Source organism: Dasypus novemcinctus, chromosome 10 (genome assembly GCF_030445035.2).
Source record: "Dasypus novemcinctus isolate mDasNov1 chromosome 10, mDasNov1.1.hap2, whole genome shotgun sequence".
NCBI lineage: Eukaryota > Metazoa > Chordata > Mammalia > Cingulata > Dasypodidae > Dasypus > Dasypus novemcinctus.
This window is the reverse complement of record NC_080682.1, coordinates 7,785,322-7,807,023: the sequence shown is the minus strand read 5'-3', so window position 1 is coordinate 7,807,023 and position 21,702 is coordinate 7,785,322. Positions and strand designations below refer to the sequence as shown.

The following is a 21,702-nucleotide window of genomic DNA, read 5'->3' as shown; positions in this document are numbered from 1 at the left end:
CGGACCTTGGGGAGGACCAGAAAAAGCCTCTCTTACTTATTTACTTTCAGTTTTCTCACATGCACTTCCTTGATCCACCAGCTGATGGTGCTCTGTGGAAGCCATCTCAGTTCAAAGCCTGGTTTGAACGTGTTTGCTGCAACATGGACTGGAAAAATGTGACATAGGATCCTGCCTGGAACCTAAGAGCCTTGTAATTTGAACTTTCTCAGAAGCAGTTCTCCAACATTTCCTGGCAGCCCCCTCCCTTTTCCTGGGTAGGAAATAATTCCACTCCCCTCTGTGTCCTCATCAGTATAGAGGAAGATGGAGAGTGTCAGATATCTTTAGTCCCTTGCAGTTTCCCAAGGCAAACGCAATGCGGCAGTCCCACCTGGCCTGGAAGGGCTTATGGGACACAGACCAAATTTGTGGGTCAAAAGTTGAATCAGCCTTAGGCTGTGTCCCTCTTGCTCCCCTTTCCTGGGGTGGTGGATTCCTCGGGTCCCCTTTGGCTATAGCTGCTGGCCCCAAGGCTTGAGAATTCAAGTTACTATAGGATGGGAGAGGATGCCAGCAGTCGGAGTTGCAGCTCTTAACTCATAGTTTTGCTGTTGTGATTCTTTTCCTTTGCCCCTCTATCTTCTGGGCAGTGTCCAGCCTGCCCCTGATATTCTAAACCCTGGAGGATTTTTTTTTTTTAGATTATCTCTCCATTTATTTAGGTTTTCTTTAATTTTTCTCAGCACTCTTCTGTAGTCTTCAGTTTATAGATCTTGTACATCTTTTGTCAAATTTATCCCAAAGTATTCCATATTTTTTATGCTTTCAATTTTAGTTTCTGAGTGTTCATCATAGAAATACAATTGATTTTTTGTGTGTATCAGTCTTGTACCTGTAACTTTTCTAAAATTCACCTATTATTTCTAGTAGCATTTTTGTAGATTCCATTAAAATTTTTCTACATATATGATCATGTCATTAAAAAAATTTTTTTTTCTTCTTTATTTTCTTTTAAATGTTACATTAAAAAAATATGAGGTCCCCATATACTCCCCACACCCATAGAGGATTTTTTTTCCAGGTCATTTCTGCCTGTCCTCTAGCTATTTTACTGGGAGAGAAAAGAGTCCCAGAAAAATAGTCTGCCATCTTCCTGGAAATCTCTGTCAGTTCTTGCTAGTTATTCAAAGCTTCTTTGGGGATTTGGAGCCCTGATGCATCTCACTCCACCATCTCGAATGGGGCAGGCAGGATGGGAAAGTTAATGCTGTATATATGTTTCCACAATTAAAAAAAAGAAAAAAAAGCTACTAAAGAGACAATGACAATTAAGTGCAACATGTGACCCTGGACTAGATCTAATAATGGAGGACAGAGGCCAAAAGGACATTATTGGGACGTAGGAAAAAATTGGAAGCTTTATATCAATGTTAAAATTCTTGAACTTAGTACCTGTAAGGTAGTTATATAAGTGAATACCCCTATTCTTAGGAAATGTATGTCAGTATTAAGTGATCAAGGATCATGGTGTGTACAATCTACTCAGATGTTTAGATCAATCGACTGACAGCTGGGTAGAATGATATGGCAAATGTAGCAAAATGTGAAAAGTTGGTGGATCTGGGGGGGGATATGTGGGAGTTTTCTGTATGAGTTTTGCATTATTTTTGCAACTGTTTTGTAAGTTTGAAATTATTTAAATTTTTTAAAAAGAGGTATGAATGAAAAGTTGAGGATGCGATGAAAGAAATCAACAGGAAGTTCTAACCTGGTGGGAGAGTTGGGAATCAAGTAACACTTCCCTCAAATTTAGCTGAGATCTGAAATATGAAAGTCATTAACAGGGCAGAGAATAGGGAATAATGACAGCAGTTACTAACATTAATTGGGGACTACATTTTAAAAATTATTTTAAAAATTAATTTATTGAAGTATATCACTCATACACAAACATACATAAACAAGTGTATAATAATAGTTGTGAACTTACAAAACAAACATATATAGCATTATACAGGACTCTCATAACTCAAACTACAATGCAAGTTATTGGTGGTAGGGGGGTTATTATTTTTAACATGCATATTATTTCATTTTATTCTTATAACAACTCCATGGGGTAAGTATTAACCCCATTTTACAAAAGAGGAAACAGAGGCATTGAGAGATTAAGTACTGTGCCAGGGTCTTAACCTATGTAGTCTGACTCTTTTTTTTTTTTTTTAGATTTATTTATTTATTCCCCCAGCGCCCGCCCGCCCCCGCCCGCCCCAGTTGTCTGTTCTCTGTGTCTATTTGCTGCGTGTTCTTCGTCTGCTTCTGTTGTCAGCGGCACGGGAATTTGTGTTTCTTTTTGTTGCATCATCTTGTGTGTCAGCTCTCCATGTGTGCAGCACCATTCCTGGGCAGGCTGCATTTTCTTTCGCACTGGGCAGCTCTCCTTACGGGGTGCACTTCTTGCGCTTGGGGCTCCCTTACATGGGGACACCCCTGCGTGGAAGAGCACTCCTTGCATGCATCAGCACTGTGCGTGGGCCAGCTCCACATGGGTCAAGGAGGCCCGGGGTTTGAACCGTGGACCTCCCATGTGGTAGGCAGATGCCCTAACCACTGCGCCAAGTCTGCTTCCCTCCGTAGTCTGACTCTTGAGTCCATGCTTCTAACACCAGCAACACAGTGTGTGTGGACCCCAGGCTTGCCGAGTGAGAAACTGACACAGGGCCACTGTGGAGGGATAGCAGAGGGTGGGGGTGAATTGTGACTGGAAAGGTAGGCAAGGGCTAGATTGTGTAGGGCTTTGCAGGTCATTTAAAGAATTCGGATTTCCCTTGACATTGAAAGGTTTGAAACAAGGAAGTGGAGTGGTTGAAACTATTAAAAAGATTGACTACTCCAGCTGCTGTGTGGGGAACAGGTTGGAGGCCTGTGCAAGGTGATGTGAGAAGCCAGAGAGGAGGCTACCCTTGTGATTTGGATGGGAGAGAAGATGGTAGCTTGAACTTGGGTGTTGGCAGTGGAGACAGAAAGGAGTCCATAGACGGATGGTAACTGAAGGGTGTAGATGATCACTGAGGCAAGTGATTGAAGCCAACGCAATATTACTCCCACTCCTCTAAAGCTGCTTTCATCAAGGTTGTCCTGGGATTGCTAAATTCAGTTGTTACTTTTTTTTTTAAGATTTAAAAAAAAATTATTTCTCTCCCCTTCCCCACCCTCTCCCCTCAGACGTCTGCTCTCTGTGTCCATTCACCGTGTGTTCTTCTGTGTCCACTTATATTCTTGTCAGCAGCTTTGGGAATCTGTGTCTCTTTTTATTGCTATCTTGCTGCGCCAGCTCTCCATGTGTGCGGTGCCACTCCTGGGCAGGCTGCACTTTTTTCGCACTGGGCGTCTCTCCTTATGGCGTGCAGTCCTTACGCATGGGGCTCCCCTACAAGGGTGACACCCCCGCATGGCACAGCACTCCTTGCGTGCATCAGCGCTGCGCGTGGGCCAGCTCATCACACGAGTCAGGAGGCTCTGGGTTTGAACCCTGGGCCTCCCACGTAGTAGGCAGACGCTCTATCCATTGAGCCAAATCTGCTTCCCCAGTTGTTAATTTTCAATTGCTATCTTACTGTTCCTCTTGGCAACAATTAACACTATTTATGACCTGCTTCTTGAAATCTCCTTCCGTTGGTTTAGGGTTACCACACCCTCCTGGTTTTACTTCAGCCCCTATGGTCCCTCCTTCTCTGTTTCTTTTGTGGGTTTCTTCCCTGCCTGTTTTTAAAATTTGCTGTTGTTGTTTCATGCTAGGCCCTCTCCTCATGCTACACAGTCTTCCTGGGTCATCTCAGCCTCAGGGCAGCTAGAATGGGCTTTCCAAATCAACCACCTGGCATCACTCCTCTGCTTTATCCTAAGGGCAGAGCTCCCCATTGTCCTTAGGATAAAGCCCACAGTTTTTAACAAGGTTTACATGCCTTTTGTGACCTGTACCCTGCTTATCTTTCTGGCCTCATTTCTCACACTCCTCACTCTTTGTCCCAGACAGAAGGAACCTCTTGGGGTTTTCCCATTGTATGGGGGATTTTGAACATGCTATTTCCTACAGCTAGAAACATTCTTCCTCTTCCATTTACCTAGCGTTTGCTCAAGCTTTTGGTCCCAGTTTAGATGTCACTTCTTTCGGAAAGTCTTTCCTGGGCTCCAGATCTGGGACAGGTCCCTTCTGACAGCACTCCATGTTGGACTGCCATTGCCCACTGGCTGTGTTCCCTCTTAGAACGTGAACTCCAGGAAAGTGGATGTGGCTCAATCAAACAGGCTCCTGTCTACCATATGGGAGGCCCTGGGTTCACTTCCCAGGGCCACCTTGTGAAGGCAAGCTGTCCCGTGCTCACGGAGAGCTGTCGACCCGCGACCATGGAGAGCTGGCGCAGCAAGATGATGCAACTAAAGGAGACAAGCAGACACAGAAGATTGTGCAGTGAGTGGACACAGAGAACAGACAGCGAGCAAGTGGTAAGGGGTGGGGGATAAATAAATAAAAATAAATCTTTTAAAAAAGAAGAAGAATGTGAACTCCATGGGTAAAGAGAGCAAATCTATTTCACAGTTGTATTAGTAGCAGAGCAAAAAACTAATGAATGGCTGAAAAGACCTTGGGAGAGAGAAGGTCATTCTTTGTTATAAATAGGTTAAACTAGATGTTTTCATATTAAACAATGTGCTTTCCATTTCTTTTACCACTCATCTATCCCTCATCAGCTAAGCAGCAGCAAGGGCTTTCTGTGTGCCTTGTCCTCTGCATAAGGATGGTATAGAAAGATAAAGAGCCAAATTCTTGGTTTTTAACTAGACCTTTAAAAATCTATAGTAGAGGCAATGTTCTTGAAAGTTCCAGTTTTCCAAATTGTAAGAATGAGGTGCTTGAATGGGATTTTTATTTCTTTAGAAACTTCCCTTTAAATATCAAGAGACAGAACCTTGCAACCTAAAACTTAGAGTTCTTAACACGAACTGTCAAATTGGGAAGAACATGTGAGTTTCTCCTCCACACATAAAATAGTATCCTTTTGGATAATATTTGGCGAAGAATTAAAAAGGATGTGAAGAGTTGAGCAAGAAAGTTTAGATGTAGCTGTGGGGCTGTTTTCTGTCTCCACCACGAAACGATAGAAACCTAGGGATAGAGGTGTTAATGCTCCATTTCCTTCCTGAAACTCTGAAAAGACATAGCCTTACAAACTATGAGGGTAAACCACCACAGAGTAGAAATGGTAGTGTCACTGTCCAGGCAAAGCAGTTGTGATAAATTTCCCCTCTATCCTCAGCCTTCTCGCCCGCCTAGCCCTGAGACTCCCTTGGCTCCTTGACATTTAGAGGAGATCTGGAAAGTTCCTTGGCTTCCAGTTCCTCAGAGGAGTATGAGAGAGCTGAGAACTGAAAGCCAGGTGCCTGTGGGGATTGCCGTGGAGGGGGCTGAGAACTCAACTGTAGAGGGTTAGGGTGGATGAACCAAGCCGGGGACCCGATGGAGGTTGAGTAGTCCCAGGAAGAGCTGAGGTAAGAGCCACTGAGCATTCATTGTGCTCTCTGTACACCAAGACCTCAGGTTCACCTGCCAGGGAACACTACAGCAGGTGCAGTGGTGATAGAACCCAATACCCAAGGCCCAGTGAAGGAAGTTACACTTCCTCACTCAGGCCAGGGAGACAGAAGATGACACTTGATCTTGATGTCTGGACTTTTGATAAATCCCAGACTGAAACATCAGGAGAAGAAAGGGACTGGGCTGACAATCCTGAGAGACTGAATTTAAAACCTGAAATGATTGAGTTGTTTTGAAACGGTGAGCTTTACTCTTTCTGCCATCTGTAGAAATGAGGGCTGAAGAGCAAAGCTGAGAAATAAAATTACACATTTTCTCACCTGAGTCTAGCTTGTGAACAAGCTTGCTGCACAAGTAAAACTTTAAAAAGGGGGCTTGCAAGGGAAACTCCAGTGCCTTACAAGAACTGACCCAATTTCCTGTGACTGCTGTATACCAGGACATCAATGTAGCTTGTACAGCTTAGGGTATGACTTGCAAAGGATGAACATGTATTTGAAGGCAGAAGTCTGCAGATTAGCCACGATAAAGCCTCATTTCAAATGTGGCATCCTAATAGTGGGGGTAAAGGATTAAGGGGAAGGGGTAGAGGGAGGACAGAAGTTCCATCACACAGCAGAGGAAAGTTTGAGGTTCTAGAAGCCCCAAGGGATGTGTTCTGAGCCAAGCTATGTTGTGAGTGCATGCTGTTGACTAAATCAGAGAAACTGGAGCTGATTTCTTTGGGGACATAGAAGTATGACATCCATTTATCTTTGTCCAATTTGGTTTCAAAACAGTACTTATTTATGGACCATCTTTCTCAAACTATTTTTAACTTGAAATCTAAACACCATTAAAACCTGAGCCTAAAACCCATTTGAATTATTCTGACCCATCTAGAAGTAGGCTGGGATCAACCATGACTCTCAATAACTTTGATTTTACCAGCCAATAAGTGAACCACTTTTTTCTTTGAAAGAGCTCATGCCACAAAAAAACCTGGGAATATAAGGACCCTTTTAAAAGGTGTCTGATCACATCCATTGAGCTGAAATAAATTTTGGTAGCATCTACTTAATACTAAGTGCTGAGGGGAGGTCTTTGGAGTTCCTCAATCAAATTGCATGAAAACATGAATTGTGCTGGGAAATCTATAATGCCATAACCCAAAAGAGTAGATTTTGTGTATATCTTTGAAGCCGTGGACAGTTTAGGTCAGTTTTCTATACCTTAGCCTAATTTACTTGCGGCCCATCACCTCCTAATTGTGTGACCTTGGGTAAGCAACTTAACTTCCCTAAGCTTTAGTGTTCTCATCTGTAAACAGGATATATTATAACAATGTTAATGAATGAGGTTGTGGTGAGAATGAAATTAAATAATGCATGCCAGGTTCATGACACCTGGGGCCAGATAAGAACTCAGTGAATGTTAACTATTACTATTATCATTATTTTACATATTTTGTACATAGGCAAATCTTGCCTTAAAAAAATCTAGATTTACATAAAAGGTAAATGGTATCACAAAAGGATTCTTCCATTTATGAAAGAACTGATAAGAGGATTTCTATAACAGTCAATGTCCCAGTATATCTAAAATGCTTTGCTTTACCAAAAACTTGGCTTATACATTGTTTTAGGAACATAGCTAGTGTACAAAGGCACAGGACATCTGTAATACAATCATTCAGGCCAGGTCTGAACCACTGTGACAACTTAACAATGACAATCCTGGGTATTCCCCAAGCCCCTTTATAAAGGGATTAGATGGGTTCTCTGTGGTTTCAAAGGGAAGAGCTGGGACCAATGGGTGGCAGATACAGGAAGGGAGAGTTCAGCTTGATATAATGAAAAAAAACAAGCAAACAACTCTCTACCAAACCACTGCTGTCAAAACTGGAAGGGGTTGCCTCTGAGGTGGCAAATTTTCCAACACAGAGATTCAAGAAAAAGCTGGAGGTCAACTCGTCAGGGCTGTTGGAATGCCGACTGCATGAAATAGGGAGATGAACTTGGCCAGTACTTCCCACTACTAAACATACTAAATATATTGTGCAAACTAGATAAATTCTCTACTTTGTATACCAGGAAGAGGTTGAGAAAAGAGAGAGAGAGAGGCTATTCAGAAGGGGTGGGGATAAAGGAAATGACTTGGAACAAATATTACTTCTCTAGTTGGGAAATACTGAATTAAATGACCTCTAAGATTTCTTCTAATTTGAAGATTCAAAAACTCAAATATTTTCACAGACATTATTTTCACAATGTTCCTGGGAGAATTTTCCTCTTTTAGGGTGGAAAACTAGAACATAACACCTAAAGTAAATAGGAAAAGAACTCAGACATCCTGACCCTTTTAGGCTTTTGATACCACAGCCACTTTTAAACTGGTAGTTCCACAGAGAAAATGAAAATTGGGGAAACAGAAGACAGAAGAGTGGTCTTACAGCTAGAACTGCAGAAAATCAAGTCAATTTCAGAGGTCAGTGAAAAAGCAGCTCAACTAAGGATCCAAATTACTAGTTCTAAAGACTTTATTATATGCCAGCATTCCTTGTGAAGTACTTCAGATACCGAATCCTACTGTCTTCTTTAATGGGGCTTCTAGAATAAGGTTCTTTGCCTCAATTAGCCTACTAAAATCGATCTTCTGACCTTTGGATCAATAATGTGATCAGACTATACTGCTGTTTCCATTCCCAAGGCCTCTATACCAGAGAGCATTCATCCTACCTAGCGAACACCAGCTGGCAGGGCAAATGCAGGCCTGCTCAGAGTGAAAGTAAAAAGCCAATTACAGAGAGCAGAACCACTTTGCAATATAGATTTCATTGGTTGTCCAGGCAGAGTGAGCTGGCCCTAGCACCTGCTACTGGTAGATGAGAAATCAGAGATTCTGAGCAAAGAGTGATTATCATCCAGGAAAAACAGGAAGCAATCCAGCATCATAGCCAATCAATCTAAGTAGGAAAGGAAGAAAACAGAGAGCACAGCAGCAAAGAAGGAGAAAAACCCTCTAGTTATACATACTTTGGTATTGTCCTAGAGAGAGAATCTTTTTATTACCCTCTAAGTCTTAGAATGAGAAAGAACAAAAACTGTAGTCCAAGAATTGGCACAAAAGTCAGCACCCTCGTGGCCTCTGGTGCTCCTAAAACCTAACATTCATCTGTGAGAACACCCCTGCCTGACCCCTGAGAGGAAAGCAGAGAGGGGTGAGTGGTGAAGCTGCCCCAGATTCTGTGCTCCAGGTGGAGAAGGCCTCAAGAAGGTGAAGGGATGAGCTAATCTGAGCTTCCTGGCCCCATTTCCAAGGATGTGATTAGTGGAGACTCACCTGGGACCTGTTCCATTTCAGGAAACCCGGTTATGGGAAATGGTGGGGGACAGACTTGGCTCAGGACCCAAGAGAAGCAGTTAACCCTTTCCTATTGATGGTTCGGGAAACAGCCTCTTTTAATAGTTGTTTGATTCCTTCCCCTTGGGAAAGAGTCTCAAACTAACTTGGTTTTGCATCTACCTGGTTAGGGGGACCTCAGGGATATTTTCTACATAAACTCCTAGGATCAACCTCTTCAGGGCTTTTGAATGCTCTAGGGAAGCCTGAGAACAAGCTGCGACCTAAGAAGTGTCTAGTAATGATTCACACAAAGAGGGCACATTCAAAAGGGAAAGATGGCACAACAGTCCCTAAAACGACACTTTGCAACTGGCAGAACTCCCTAGGATGATCTGGTTCCACTGAAACCCTTGGATTTGGGTCAGAATCATCTGGGGCTTTTCAGATGAGGTCTGTTTGGACAGATGGGGCATTTGTTCACAGAATAAACAGGATGTACAAAATGGACATGAAACAGTAATCCAATTCCTTTGGTGGGTGGAGGAATGGTAGCAGAATCAACATGCCACCAAGTCTAAGGACTAGAAAGAACTGGTCCCTTGAAGATGCTGCCAGTAAGTTCCCAAAGACCCAGGCTAAAAGTATCTAGAGCAGAAGTCAGCACTCCTTTGACTAGTTGCTTTTAATCTTGGGCAGATGATTTAATTTCTTTGGGCCTCTTCAAGTTTCCTGATTTATTGAAGGTAATGGGATTGAACCTTTACAGCCCTTCTGCTTTTAGCATACTATTGCTCTGGGAATGGGTCTGAGTAAAGCTTGTTTTGATAATGTGGAATCCAACAGTCTATTGGTCACTAAACCCTAAGTGGGCCGGGGGCGCACATTGATGTATGAGAGAAAGGTGAGGAGTGGTGACTCATTCACTGTAGGAGCAGAGGGTGTCTGAGTTCTTTGGCTCTTTGGCTTTTGCACGGAGAGTTGGCTACTCAGGGCGGTGTTAATGTTCCCATACTACAGAACTCCAAGATAAACAGGTAGGCGGATCACATCCTGGTGGAAGAATGCACCGGGTAGTGTTGGGCAGGGGAAAGAGGGGTTAGGAGATTTCAAATTCTGGATCTGGCATTTACATGGAATCGCCATAAACCTCTTTTTGGTGCTTCTTTTTCATCATTTATAAAACCAGGATAATAAACCAGGATAATAACACCTCCCTTACAAGATTGGGAGGATTACTTAAAAAAAGAGAAGACAAATGAATAGACAAAAAGAAAAAAAAAAAAAAAAAGAGAAGAGCACTTAGCACAGAGTAGACACTCACCAGATATTGAGCCTGCATCAAACCCTGCCTGACAAATGGCTCCAGTGGCCTGCAGAGTCAAAATAAAGGACTACAGGGTTTATGCTGTGTTAGTCCTGCTGGCAGCCTCACACCCAAGGCTCCCTTCTTCACTTCTGCCTTTGTCAAGTAGGGAGGGCAGCTGTGTCCTGGCTACCTCTGTTAGGCCTCACCTGCCTCTAGCATAGTATTGGGTGTTGCGTGCACAGTACTTTTGTCCCTGAGGCTCACTCCAATGACAAGGGCTGCAAGCCAGGGCAACCAACTCACCGGAAGTTTTTCTGCAGTGGCAACTGTTCCTCCACCCTTCATTTCCAAAGCCATTCTCAAGGTGGGGCAAATTCTGCTGAACCAAGACTCTCAGTGGGAACTATTTTAAAGAGCCATCCTCAGCATTTTGGTTTCTCACCCATCAAATAATGGAGATAACAACGATCTCACAAGATAGCTGTGAGGATGAGAAAATTCATGTTAAGACCGGTGTTGTCTGACAACAAGCAGTCATTCAATAAATGTTAGCTCTCTTCCCCTTGGCACCTCCTTTTCCCAAAGGGGACACCAGAGAGAGACAAGGGAGTGAAAGGGAGGGGAAGGCTCCAATGATTCCCCAAATGCCAGCTCTCCTGTCAAGTCTGAGATGGTATTATGAATTTTCCAGAAATGAAGGCTACCTTTCTCTCACAGGTCTAACTTAGGAGCAACAGGGGTAGAGGGAGGGCAGGCAATGGCACTGAGCACAGACTCCAAAGAAGGGTTTGCCTCAGTCTTGAGAGACATGCTCTTTGGAGCTGTGAAGACCACGTGCAGCTGGACTTCGAGGCTGAGTTGAATTTCACCCTGGAAGAAGGTGTTTAGTTTCTTAACAGATGTGTGGGCGCAGAAGTGAACTGGCTGTGTACACGCCATGCTCAGAAAAGGCCAGATTTTCTACCTGAATCAAATACAGAAACAACTTTTGGAGAAATAAAAATAAATTCTAAGTGTAAAAAAAAAAGAAAAAGAAAAAAGGTCTGTGTCCCAGACAGGCACTCTGCCAGCTCCTCAGCCTGTTCGGTCCTATCCTGGCTTCTTGGCGCTGGGGTGGAAGAATTTACCCTGAAGGAAAGTAGCCAACACCCTGCCCCACCCTTCTCTTTGGGCAACTCTGTGCCAGGCAGAAACCTCCCTCACGATGGTTTTCTTTTGACTGCCGGAGGAACCAGCTGCCAGATCACCAGCAGTTATGAGCTCAAGCCCTTCTCACCGTGCCTTCCCCTGAGCCAGCCCAAACTCAGCAGCTAGAGTCTGGAGGACTACCTTCCTTCCAGCTGGGACTGCTCCGGGAAAACCCCAGAGATACTCCTATCACCTGGAGCCTGGAAAAGCCAGCTCCTGCCCCGGCACTTCTAGTGCAGAGTCCAACATGAGAAGGGGCCTGATCGCGCTTAGGTCTGGCTGAACTGGCTGGGATTACCCCAACGAGACGCATGGGATGGGCTGCCAGATAAAAGACAAGGCGCCCAGTTTTGAATTTCGAATGAACAAATAGTTGTTTTTTTTTTTAAGTATACCTCAAGCACTGCACGGTACATACTTATACATTAAAAACAAAATCCACTGTTTATCTGAAATTCCAATTTAACTGGACTTTCGTATTTTTATTTGCTAAATCTGTGCGCCAGAGGTTGGCCTAGGCTAGGGCATTCCGGGCAGCACCCGCAGAAGGTGAAGCAGTTTGGGGGTGTCAAGAGCCAGCTTGGGAATTCCGCACCCGGCAGGCGTCCACAGCGCCGAGGGCGGTCAAAGCGCTTTGGAAAGGAGACGGGCCGCCGAAAGGCGGGCCCGTGGGAAAGGCGCTTTCGGGAAGGAGCCGTCGTGGCCCGGCCTCATTCCCACACGCCTCCAGCCTCGGCCGCCGCCCGCAGCCTCTCCTCTGCGCGTCGGGCTGCCTCACCCGGCGGACCACCGGCCGCCACCGCTCGCTAGCACTCCCGCTCCGCTCCGCAACGGCTGCCAGCGGCGGCGCCGAGTGCGCAGGCGCGGCAGGCGGGTGGGCGGGGCGCGCGCAGGCGGGAAGGCGCGGCCTCGCGCTGCCGGGCGAGGGCGCGGGCGGAGGTCGAATTCGCGGACCGCGAGGCCGCGGGCGCGGGAGGGCCGCCTAGTCGGGCGCGAGGAATGGAGGGCACGGCTGCGGCCGTCTGCGAGGTGATGCAGGCAAGGGAGAGAGGGCAGAGAAGGAGACTTAGTGAGGAGAGGGGTTTTGTGAGGGGACCACGAAGTTTGGGCCGAGGAGGCTGACAGGGCCTGAGGTGGAGGAGGAGGGCGCGGGAACGCTCGCATTCGGCGCACAGCAGCCTGCCTTACAGGCTGCTGGGGGCGGGGCCGAGACGACCGGGGAGGTGTAGAAGCGCCCCCTGGGCAGTTCCATCTCCTCAGTGCCAGGTGCCACGCAAAGAGGTGACACCTCCGCATGACAACGTGGAAAAACGAGGCACAAAAGCTAGAGGGTCTGCCCGACGTCCCCGACACCGGGTGCTAGGGCCAGGCTGCCCCCCGAAGGTGTTCGTCTGACTTGATCCCCAGCGTTTATCTCCCACCCCGTGCTGGGAGGGGACCCCGGAAGAAGGGCGGGAAAAAGGGAAACTCGGGGGAGAAGGGGAATGGGGGGAGCCAGGAGCAAAGGCGGACCAGTCCGTGCAGAGTGGGGCGAGGGACAGTTGTTTAAGGCCCCCGGGGCATCCAGGGTGCAGGCAGTTTCCTGGGCCCAGGCTCCTGGGCTAGAGCAGCAGGAGGCTGAGAGGGTGAGGTGCGAGGCGCCACCCGACAACGGCCACACCTCAGGCCGGGTGACCCCGTGTGTCCAGTCTGTTCTAGCAGTCTCACAGCCCTTGCCCAATTGAATTTAGCTCCTGGCCTGTTAGGGATACTGGACAGATAAAATGGAGTCTGGGCTCTGAGGATTCCTTCGAGATTTTCTAGTCTTCCTTTTTTGTTATCATCAGTGACAGAACCCAGGCTAGAACCCAGGGCTTCTGACTCGCAGGCCAGTGTTCTTTTCCAACTGCTCTTCGTGGATTAAAAAAAGAAGAGAAAGAAAGAAAGAAAAAAAAATACAGGAAAATTTTGACAGAGGGAGTATAGGAAATCAAAGGACGTATGAAGGAAAGCAGTAGGCTGTAGAAATGCCTAGAAACCATCTAAGTTCTGCTACAAACTAGAACCTTAATTCCCAAGTTGTCCCAAGTTGTCTTATTCAGATCTCCCTCCCTTTAAAAGAGGGTAATAATTTTCTTTGTGGTGCTTTCCAGTGTGAAAGTGAGAAGTTACTTTGTTACATGAATAATAAGGGCATTAAACATGTTTTATCTTAATTTTTTTCTATCAAGGTTGACTTTTATCCCAACATCTCAGACACTTGTTCAACTTAAAGTATTTGTATATAGTCTTTACTGCAAATGAACTTATTTTTAGATATAATAACTAAGATCTATCAGGCATTTATTATGTGCCAAGCATTATGTTAAGCATTTTGTACATATTATTTTGTTTGCTTTTAGAAGCAGCCCTATGTGGTAGGTTTTTATATAGAGGAGGAAACTGAAGTTCAGAGAGGTTAAGTAACTCATCCAAGGTCACATGCTAGAATTTGGCACATAAAAGATTCAAACCTAGGCATCTGCCTTCAGAGCCGGTACTCTTAACTTGTATTCTGACTCTCAAAAATGTCAATTAATTGAAAGGTAAATATGATTCATTACTAGATGTCACTCTTGTTAATAGTCTTCATGTTGACTTTTATTTGGGGAAGAAAAAACAAAGAATGAGGAAAACAAACTCCACTTAATTTTTCCATAACTCTTATTTCTAGATGAACTTATCCTTGAATGAAGCAATTTGTTGTCTCCATTTCCTGTCTTGTTGGGCATTGTATTGAATTCCACTGACTTCTTTCTTATTGTTACTCCCCAACTATTCTGTTTAGACACAATGCTCTGCTCGGAACAAATGTAAATCTGACATTTCATAGCAAGAATACTATTTTTTAAAAATTAGAGTTATTAGTTTAGCTGCATAATACAAATTTATTATTACCTTGATTTCTAAAGAAGATTGTGTTTTCTTTGAATTGTGCCCTTTTCAGATTTTGAGATATTTAATAATTCACTGGAAATGTGAAACAGCAGGAGTATCAAAGGGAACATTGCTAGAAGGACAGCTAATGATTTCCATAGAAGCATTAAATTCTAAGCACCAGGCAAATACTCTTCATTGTATAACAACCAGTAAGTGGAGGGGGAAAATTTATTTATTTTCTATCTTTGTTTTGTCATGACTTATGCTTTATTTTTAAATTTTAATCATGATTATCTTTGGTTGCATTATCATTCCGGGATTGTTCCATTATAGAATCATTAAATGATTTTATAATAAATATCTTGTGAAGTGATAGCTGTGTGTGTGTGGGGGGGGGGTTATTAAAGGATGCTTTGGAATGAAGCTTTCCCATCAGCCTTAGAGGAGTCATCCAATAGAGCTGGGTTGTATATCTTCAAGACATTTGGTCACCTGAACTAGAATGACATGTCTTCTCATTGTGTACCTAGCATTAAACATCCTCAAAAAGAGGAATGATTGTTGTTTGGTTTTACTCTCCATGACCACCACTCTACCTGGATAGAGTTCCCACCTCTCATGAAGGAGATGCTTAGCGACATGGGTACGGTGATGATTGGTCTGATATGGTTGTATTAACTTCTACATTGATTCTAATCCAAGCTGTCACCAGGATAGTGGGGTTAATTTCATTCAAAGCAAAAAAGCTTGATGGGCAAAAACCTCAATTCTGTAGGCATTTTGAGTCTAATGGACTTCTACTACTTAGTAGGGGACACCCCTCTTCTTTATTGTCTACTTATATAATGATATATATAAATTTATCTTTATATAATCTTTAAAATTTTTGGCAGGAAATATGATACATGCTTGTAATAAAACATTCCAAGTTTACAGAAACATTTATTATTAAAAGTGAGACCTTCCAGTAATCTCACCCCTTAAGATAACCATTTTTAACATTAATCATATATTATTCTAGATTTTTTTGTACATGTATTCATAGTTATTGTAATTTTTTAAAAAATGAAATTATATTTATATCTATTTCATATGCCTTTTTCCTCTAAAATAATAAGTTTATTTGCAATAGGAGTGAAAAGAGGGCAGAGACTAGTAAGGGCTGCAAGAATCACAGATCAGAGGAGGTAATCTTTGATGTCCCTACCAGACTTTAGGTGTAACTTACTTCCAGAATCCTGAAGAATTAAGTGGCAGTGGGACTCCAGTGAATCATTTCTTCAGTAGCGATACAGTGATGAGTAAAATAGATAAGCCTCTGGTCTAATGGATCACCAAAGAAAACACAAGGACCTATTATTAATTTTATTATTAGTTTTTATTTACAAACACTTTATACACACGAGCAAAAACTCCTCTTTCCTTCCTCACTTTATCCTCTGGTAAACCCTAACCCACTTTTCTGACTCTGCAAATTTGCTAATCCTTGATATTTCAAATAAGTGACATCATACAATATTTGTCCCTATGTGCCTTGCTTCTTTCACTGAGCATAATGTTTTCAAGGTTCATTCATGTTGCAGTATGTCTTCTTATGGCCAGATATAGTATATGTACCACATTGTGTTTATCCATTCGTCTGTTAGTAGATACTTGGGTTGTTTCCGCCTTTGGCTATTGTGAATAATGTTGCTATGAATATTGGTATGAAGATATCTGTTTGAGACCCTGTTTTACTTTCTTTGGGTATAGATCTGGAAGTGGAATTCTCAGGTCATATGGTAATTCTATATTTAACTTTTTGAGGAACTGCTCTATTGCCTTTCAGAGTGGCTACACCTTCTGTATCCCCCAAAACACTAAAGTTCCAGTTTCTCCACATCCTCTCCAACACTTGTTACTTTCCCTTTTTAAAAAAATAATAGTCATCCTTATGGGTGTGAAGTGGTATCTCATTATGCTATTGATTTGCATTTCTCTAATGATTCATGATGTTGAGCATCTTATGTGCTTCTTGGTCAATTATATATCCTCTTTGGAAAAATGTCTTTGATCTTTTTTTAACTTTTAATTTTGAAATAATTTCAAATTTACAGGACAGTTACAGAAATAGTGCAACTTCATACAATGCATTCTAGCATATCCCCCAAGCGCCCAGATACCCAGAGCTACCACTCTCCTTCTTTCCTCCCTCCGTCCCTCCCTCCCTTTCTCCCTCCCTCTTTCTCTATCATCTTCAGGATAGTCACTTATGTAATCACCTTAAGTGCAGTTACCAAGTTCAAGAAATTTAACATTGCTGTAGAGCTTACATTCTATTTTCCAATTATTTCTTTTGTCCCAATAATGTCCTTTTGAAACTCCATTCTTAGATCCATCCAGTATCATGTATTGCATTTAATTTTCTCTTTAATTTCTCTTTTTAAAAAATTGTGAGATATATATATATATGTATAATGCAACATAACTCTCCCCATTCCAGTTCTTCTCAGGCATACCATTCAGTGGGATTAATAACATGTACAATGTTGCAGTACCCCACCATGCTAATCTCTACTCTGCTTTTTGTCTCCGTGAGTTTGTATATTCTGTGATATTTTCTTTGGGGCTTAAATTTAACATCCTAAATGTATAACAATCTAGTTTGCTTTGATACCAACTTAACTTCATAGCATGCATAAACTATGTTTTTATACCCCTCTATCCCTCCACTTTTACATAGTTCTTGACACAAATTACATATATATACATTTTGAGTACAAAACCATTGTTTTTATCATTACATTTTATGCATTTGCCTTTTAGATCCTAGAGGAAGTGGAATTACAAATAAAAAACCTAACAGTACTGATATTTATATTTATTCATGTCATTATCTTTACTGGAGATCTGTATTTCTTCATGTGACTTCAGTCAATTATCTAGTGTCCTTTCCTTAAGCCTTTCTTGTGTGGCCAGTCTAGTGGTGATGAAGTCCCTCAGATTTTGTTTATCTAGGAATGTCTTGATCCCTTTCTCATTTTTGAAAGACAGTTTTGTCAGATATAGAATTTTTGATAGGCAATTTTTTGCTTTCAGCACTTTAAATATGTCTTCCCACTGCATTTTTGCCTCCATGGTTTTATTTATTTGTTTATTATTTTTATTTTTAAATGTAATTAATTTTTAAATAGAGAAGTTGTAGCTTTAGAGAAAAATCATGCAGAAAATACAGAGTTCCCATACCCCCCATTATTAACATCTTTCATTGGTGTGGTACATTTGTTACAATTGATGGAAGAATATTATTATAATTGTACTATTAACTGAAGTCCATGGTTACATTAGGGTTCACTGTGCTGTACAGTTCTATGGGTTTTTTATTTTATTTTATTCTAGTGACATATGTATAACCTAAAAAATTCCCTTTTAGTAACATTGTAAAAGTTCTTTACATATTCTGGATAGTAAGCCCGTATCTGATCTGTAGTTTGCAACTATATTCTCCTATTCTTTAAGTTTTCTTTTCATTTTCTTGATAATGTCCTTTGATGCCATGTGCTTTTTAACAAATTTGTACTTTGTGGATGGCATTTCACAGCATTTCATGCTAGTTATTTCATTCTGTTTCATTCTTTTTAAAAAAAATTTATTAAAGTATATCACTCAAGTGTATAATAATAGTTGTGAACTTACAAAACAAACATATATAACATCATACAGGGCTCTCATATAACTCACCCTACCACCAATAACTTGCATTGTTGTTAAACCTTTTTAACTCATGATTAAAGAGCATTGTTAAAATATTACTACTAACCAAAGTATTTTCTCCCAACCAACCCTATTATTATTATCTTTATATCATTTATATAAGGAACATACATAAACAATTAAGTGTATAGTAAAAGTTGTGAACCTACAAAGCAAACATGCATAACATCATACAGGGGTCCCATACATCAACCCTCCACCAACAACCTGCATTGTCGTGAGACATTTCTTACAAATGGTGAAAGAATATTGTCAAAATCTTAATACTAATCAAAGTCCTTATCTTACATTTGATGTGTTTTTCCCCCAACCCACCCTATTATGATTTTTTAAAATATGTTTTTTATGACAAGTTGTAAACTTATAAAACAATCACACACATGTGCAGAATTCCCAAACAATATCCCTCCATCAACACACCACAATGTGGTGTGTCATTTGCTACAGATAAAATAATATCATCTGACTGTTACCATACCCATAGTGTACCTCTGGCTCACACTTTCCATACTGCCTCAGTATCAACATAGTACATCTTTCACATAGATGCAAGAATATTATATTACTACTAACCACAGTCCATAGGTCACTCCAGCCACATTTTCCCCATGCGTCTCCACATTCTCAGTACCCTGCAGTAGTGATGTACATTTGCTCTAGCTCACAAAGCACATTCTTGCATCTGTACCATCTACCACAATTCTCATCCACCTCTTGGTCTACTGTGCTATAAAGTTCCTAGATTATTCTCTAGCAGTCTGTCAGTTGGCATTTACATACCCAGACTATCACTTTCAGTCACATCCCCATTTATAAAATAGCTATTACTCACTATGTGTTACCATCCACTCTATACATTTCCACACTTTTACAGTAAAGCCACTTAAAACTTCTACATACATCAAATATCAGTAGTCCATCTTAGTCCTCCTCTTATCTCCTTTAAGAATCCACCACCTACTACCAGGTCTTAAAGATATTTTCCTACAATTTCTTCAAGAAGTTTTATGGTTCTTTTATTTTTAGATTTTTGATCCATTTTGAGTTAACTTTTAGATAAGGTGTGAGATAAGGGTCCTCTTTCCTTCTTTTGGATATGGATATCCAATTCTTACAGCAACATTTTTTGAATGAACTGTTCTGCTTGAGCTGTGTGGGTTTGACAGGCTAGTCAAAAATCACTTGACCATACATGTGAGTGTCTGTTTCTGAACCATAAATTTGGTTCCATTGGTTTATGTGTCGTCTTTAGGCTAGTGTAATATGCCTAAATAGCTAGGTAATATGATTTAATGTCTGGAGATGAGAGTTCACTTTTCCTTTATAAGATGTTTCTGGCTATTCAGGACCCCTTACCCTTCTAAATAAATTTGATGATCGTGTTTTCAATTTTTTTTTTTTAATGCTGGTGGCATTTTCACCGGGATTGCATTGAATCTGTATATCAATTGGAGTAGAATTGACATCTTAATGATATTGAGTCTTCCAATCCATGAGCATGGAATATTCTTCCAGTTATTTAGGCCTTTTTGATTTCTTTTAACATTGAGTTGCAGTTTTCTGAATACAGGTGCTTTACATGATTGGTTGAGTTTATTCCTGACTATTTGAATTTTATCTGTCATATTTTATTTTCGTCGCTCTTTGACACTTTTAGTTACTTTTATTGATATACTCTTCATTTCTAGACTCTCTTCCAGGCTCCTCTCCCCTGTCTTTTCAGGCTCTAGCACACCCTTTAGTATTTCCTGAAAATCTGGTCTCTTGCTTAGAAATTCTCTGTTTCTATTTATCTGTGAATATTCTAATGTCACCCTCATTTCTGAAAGACAGTCTTGCTGGATATAAGATTCTTGGCTGGAAATTTTTCTCTTGTAGTATCTTAAATATATCAGACCACTGTCTTCTTGCCTCCATGGTTTCTGGTGAGAAATCAGTACCTCATCTGATTGGGTATCCCTTATATGTTAGGCATTGCTTTTCTCTTGCTGCTCTCAGAATTCTCTTTTTTTCTTTGACATTTGACATTCTGATGAATATGTGTCTCAGAGTTGGTCTATTTGGATATTTTGGATGGGAGTATGTTGTGCTTCTTGAACATGGAAATCTATGTCCTTCAATAGAGTTGGGAAATTTTCTACCATTATTTCTTCAGATATTCCTTCTGCCCCTTTTCCCTTCTCTTCTCCTTCTGGGACACCCATGACACATACATTTGCATGTCTTTTGCTGTCATTTAGTTCCCTGAGACCTTGTTCAATTTTTTCCATTTTTCATCTGTCCTTTTTTTTAAAAAAAATATTTACTATTTATTTCTCTCCCCTCCCCCCCCCCCAGTTGTCTGCTTTCTATGTCCATTTGCTGTGTGTTCTTTGCTTGTATTCTTGTCAGCAGCATGGGGAATCTGTGTCTCTTTTGTTGCATCATCTTGCTGCATCAGCTCTCCGTGTGTGCGGTGCCACTCCTGGGCAAGCTTTGCTTTTTTTTGCTCTGGTCACCTCTTATTACAGGGTGCACTCCTTGTGTGTGGGGCTCCCCTATGTGGGGGACACCCCTGTGTGACACGGCACTCCTTGCATACATCAACACTGTGCATGGGCCAGCTCATCACATGTCAGGAGGCCCTGGTTTTGAACCCTGGACCTCCCATGTGGTAGGCAGACGGTCTATCCATTGAGCCAAATCTGCTTCCCCCAATGTTTTAAAATTTCATTTATTGCACCTTTCATCCCATAAGATCTGCTATTTTTCTATGTATGCTTTCAAATTCTTCTTTGTGCTCAACCAGTGTTGTATTAGTCAGCCAAAGGGGTGCTGATGGAAAATACCAAAAATTGGTTGGTTCTTATAAAGGATATTTATTTGGGGTAGGAGCCTACAGATACCAGGGCATAAAGCATAAGTTACTTCCCTCACCAAAGTCTATTTCTACTTGTTGGAACAAGATGGCTGCCGACGTCTGCGAGGGTTCAGGCTTTCTGGGTTCCTCTGGGCTCAGCTCCTCTGTTTACAAGGTCAGCTAAAGACTATCAGGCGAATAGCTCTGTTACTCTCCCTGGGGCTCCAGCTTTAGCATCAAACTCCAACATCAAAACTCCAACTTTAAAAGCCCTCAATTCTGTTCTTTGCCATGTTTTAACACCCTAATCATAACTTACTCATACCCAGGTACAGATCAGATTACCAACATAATCCAATATTTATTTTTGGAATTCATAACCATATCAAATTGCTACAAGTGTCTTTTTAATATCCTTAATCTCTTTAGCCATCACATTGAATTTATTAAGGAGATTTGTTTGAACATCTATGATTAGTTGTCTCAACTCCTTTATGTCATCTGGAGGCTTATCTTGTTCCTTTAACTCGGCCATAGCTTCCTGTTTCTTGGTGTGGACTGTAATTTTTTGTTGGAGTCTTGGCATCTGGCTTACTAGAGTATTTATTCTGGGTACAGTTTTTCTCTCTAGTTTAGGGCTTCCTGACATTTCTTCCTTGCTGGTTGTGCAGCAGGAGTCAAGCATGTAGTTGGTGTTTTATGCTGTGGCATCTCAAGCTTCCCTCATTGCCCCAGGGACCAATGAAGCTCCTTCCAACTTTGTCCTTTGCCAGGGGTAGGGTCAGAGTTACCGCTGTGTGGAATAATCCAAGTGCA

The 21,702-nt window shown here is 41.8% G+C and overlaps 1 protein-coding gene across 1 annotated transcript in view; it reads left to right on the top strand.

Annotated features, from left to right (window-relative positions):
• Window positions 1–14,933: 14,933 nt before the first annotated feature.
• Window positions 14,934–21,702, top strand: part of TOP6BL (TOP6B like initiator of meiotic double strand breaks) — a 124,197-nt gene continuing 117,428 nt past the window's right edge. The window contains exon 1 of the mRNA XM_071217858.1: window positions 14,934–14,937. Within this exon, the coding sequence (XP_071073959.1) occupies window positions 14,934–14,937 (4 nt within the window). The remainder of the gene's footprint in view (window positions 14,938–21,702) is intronic.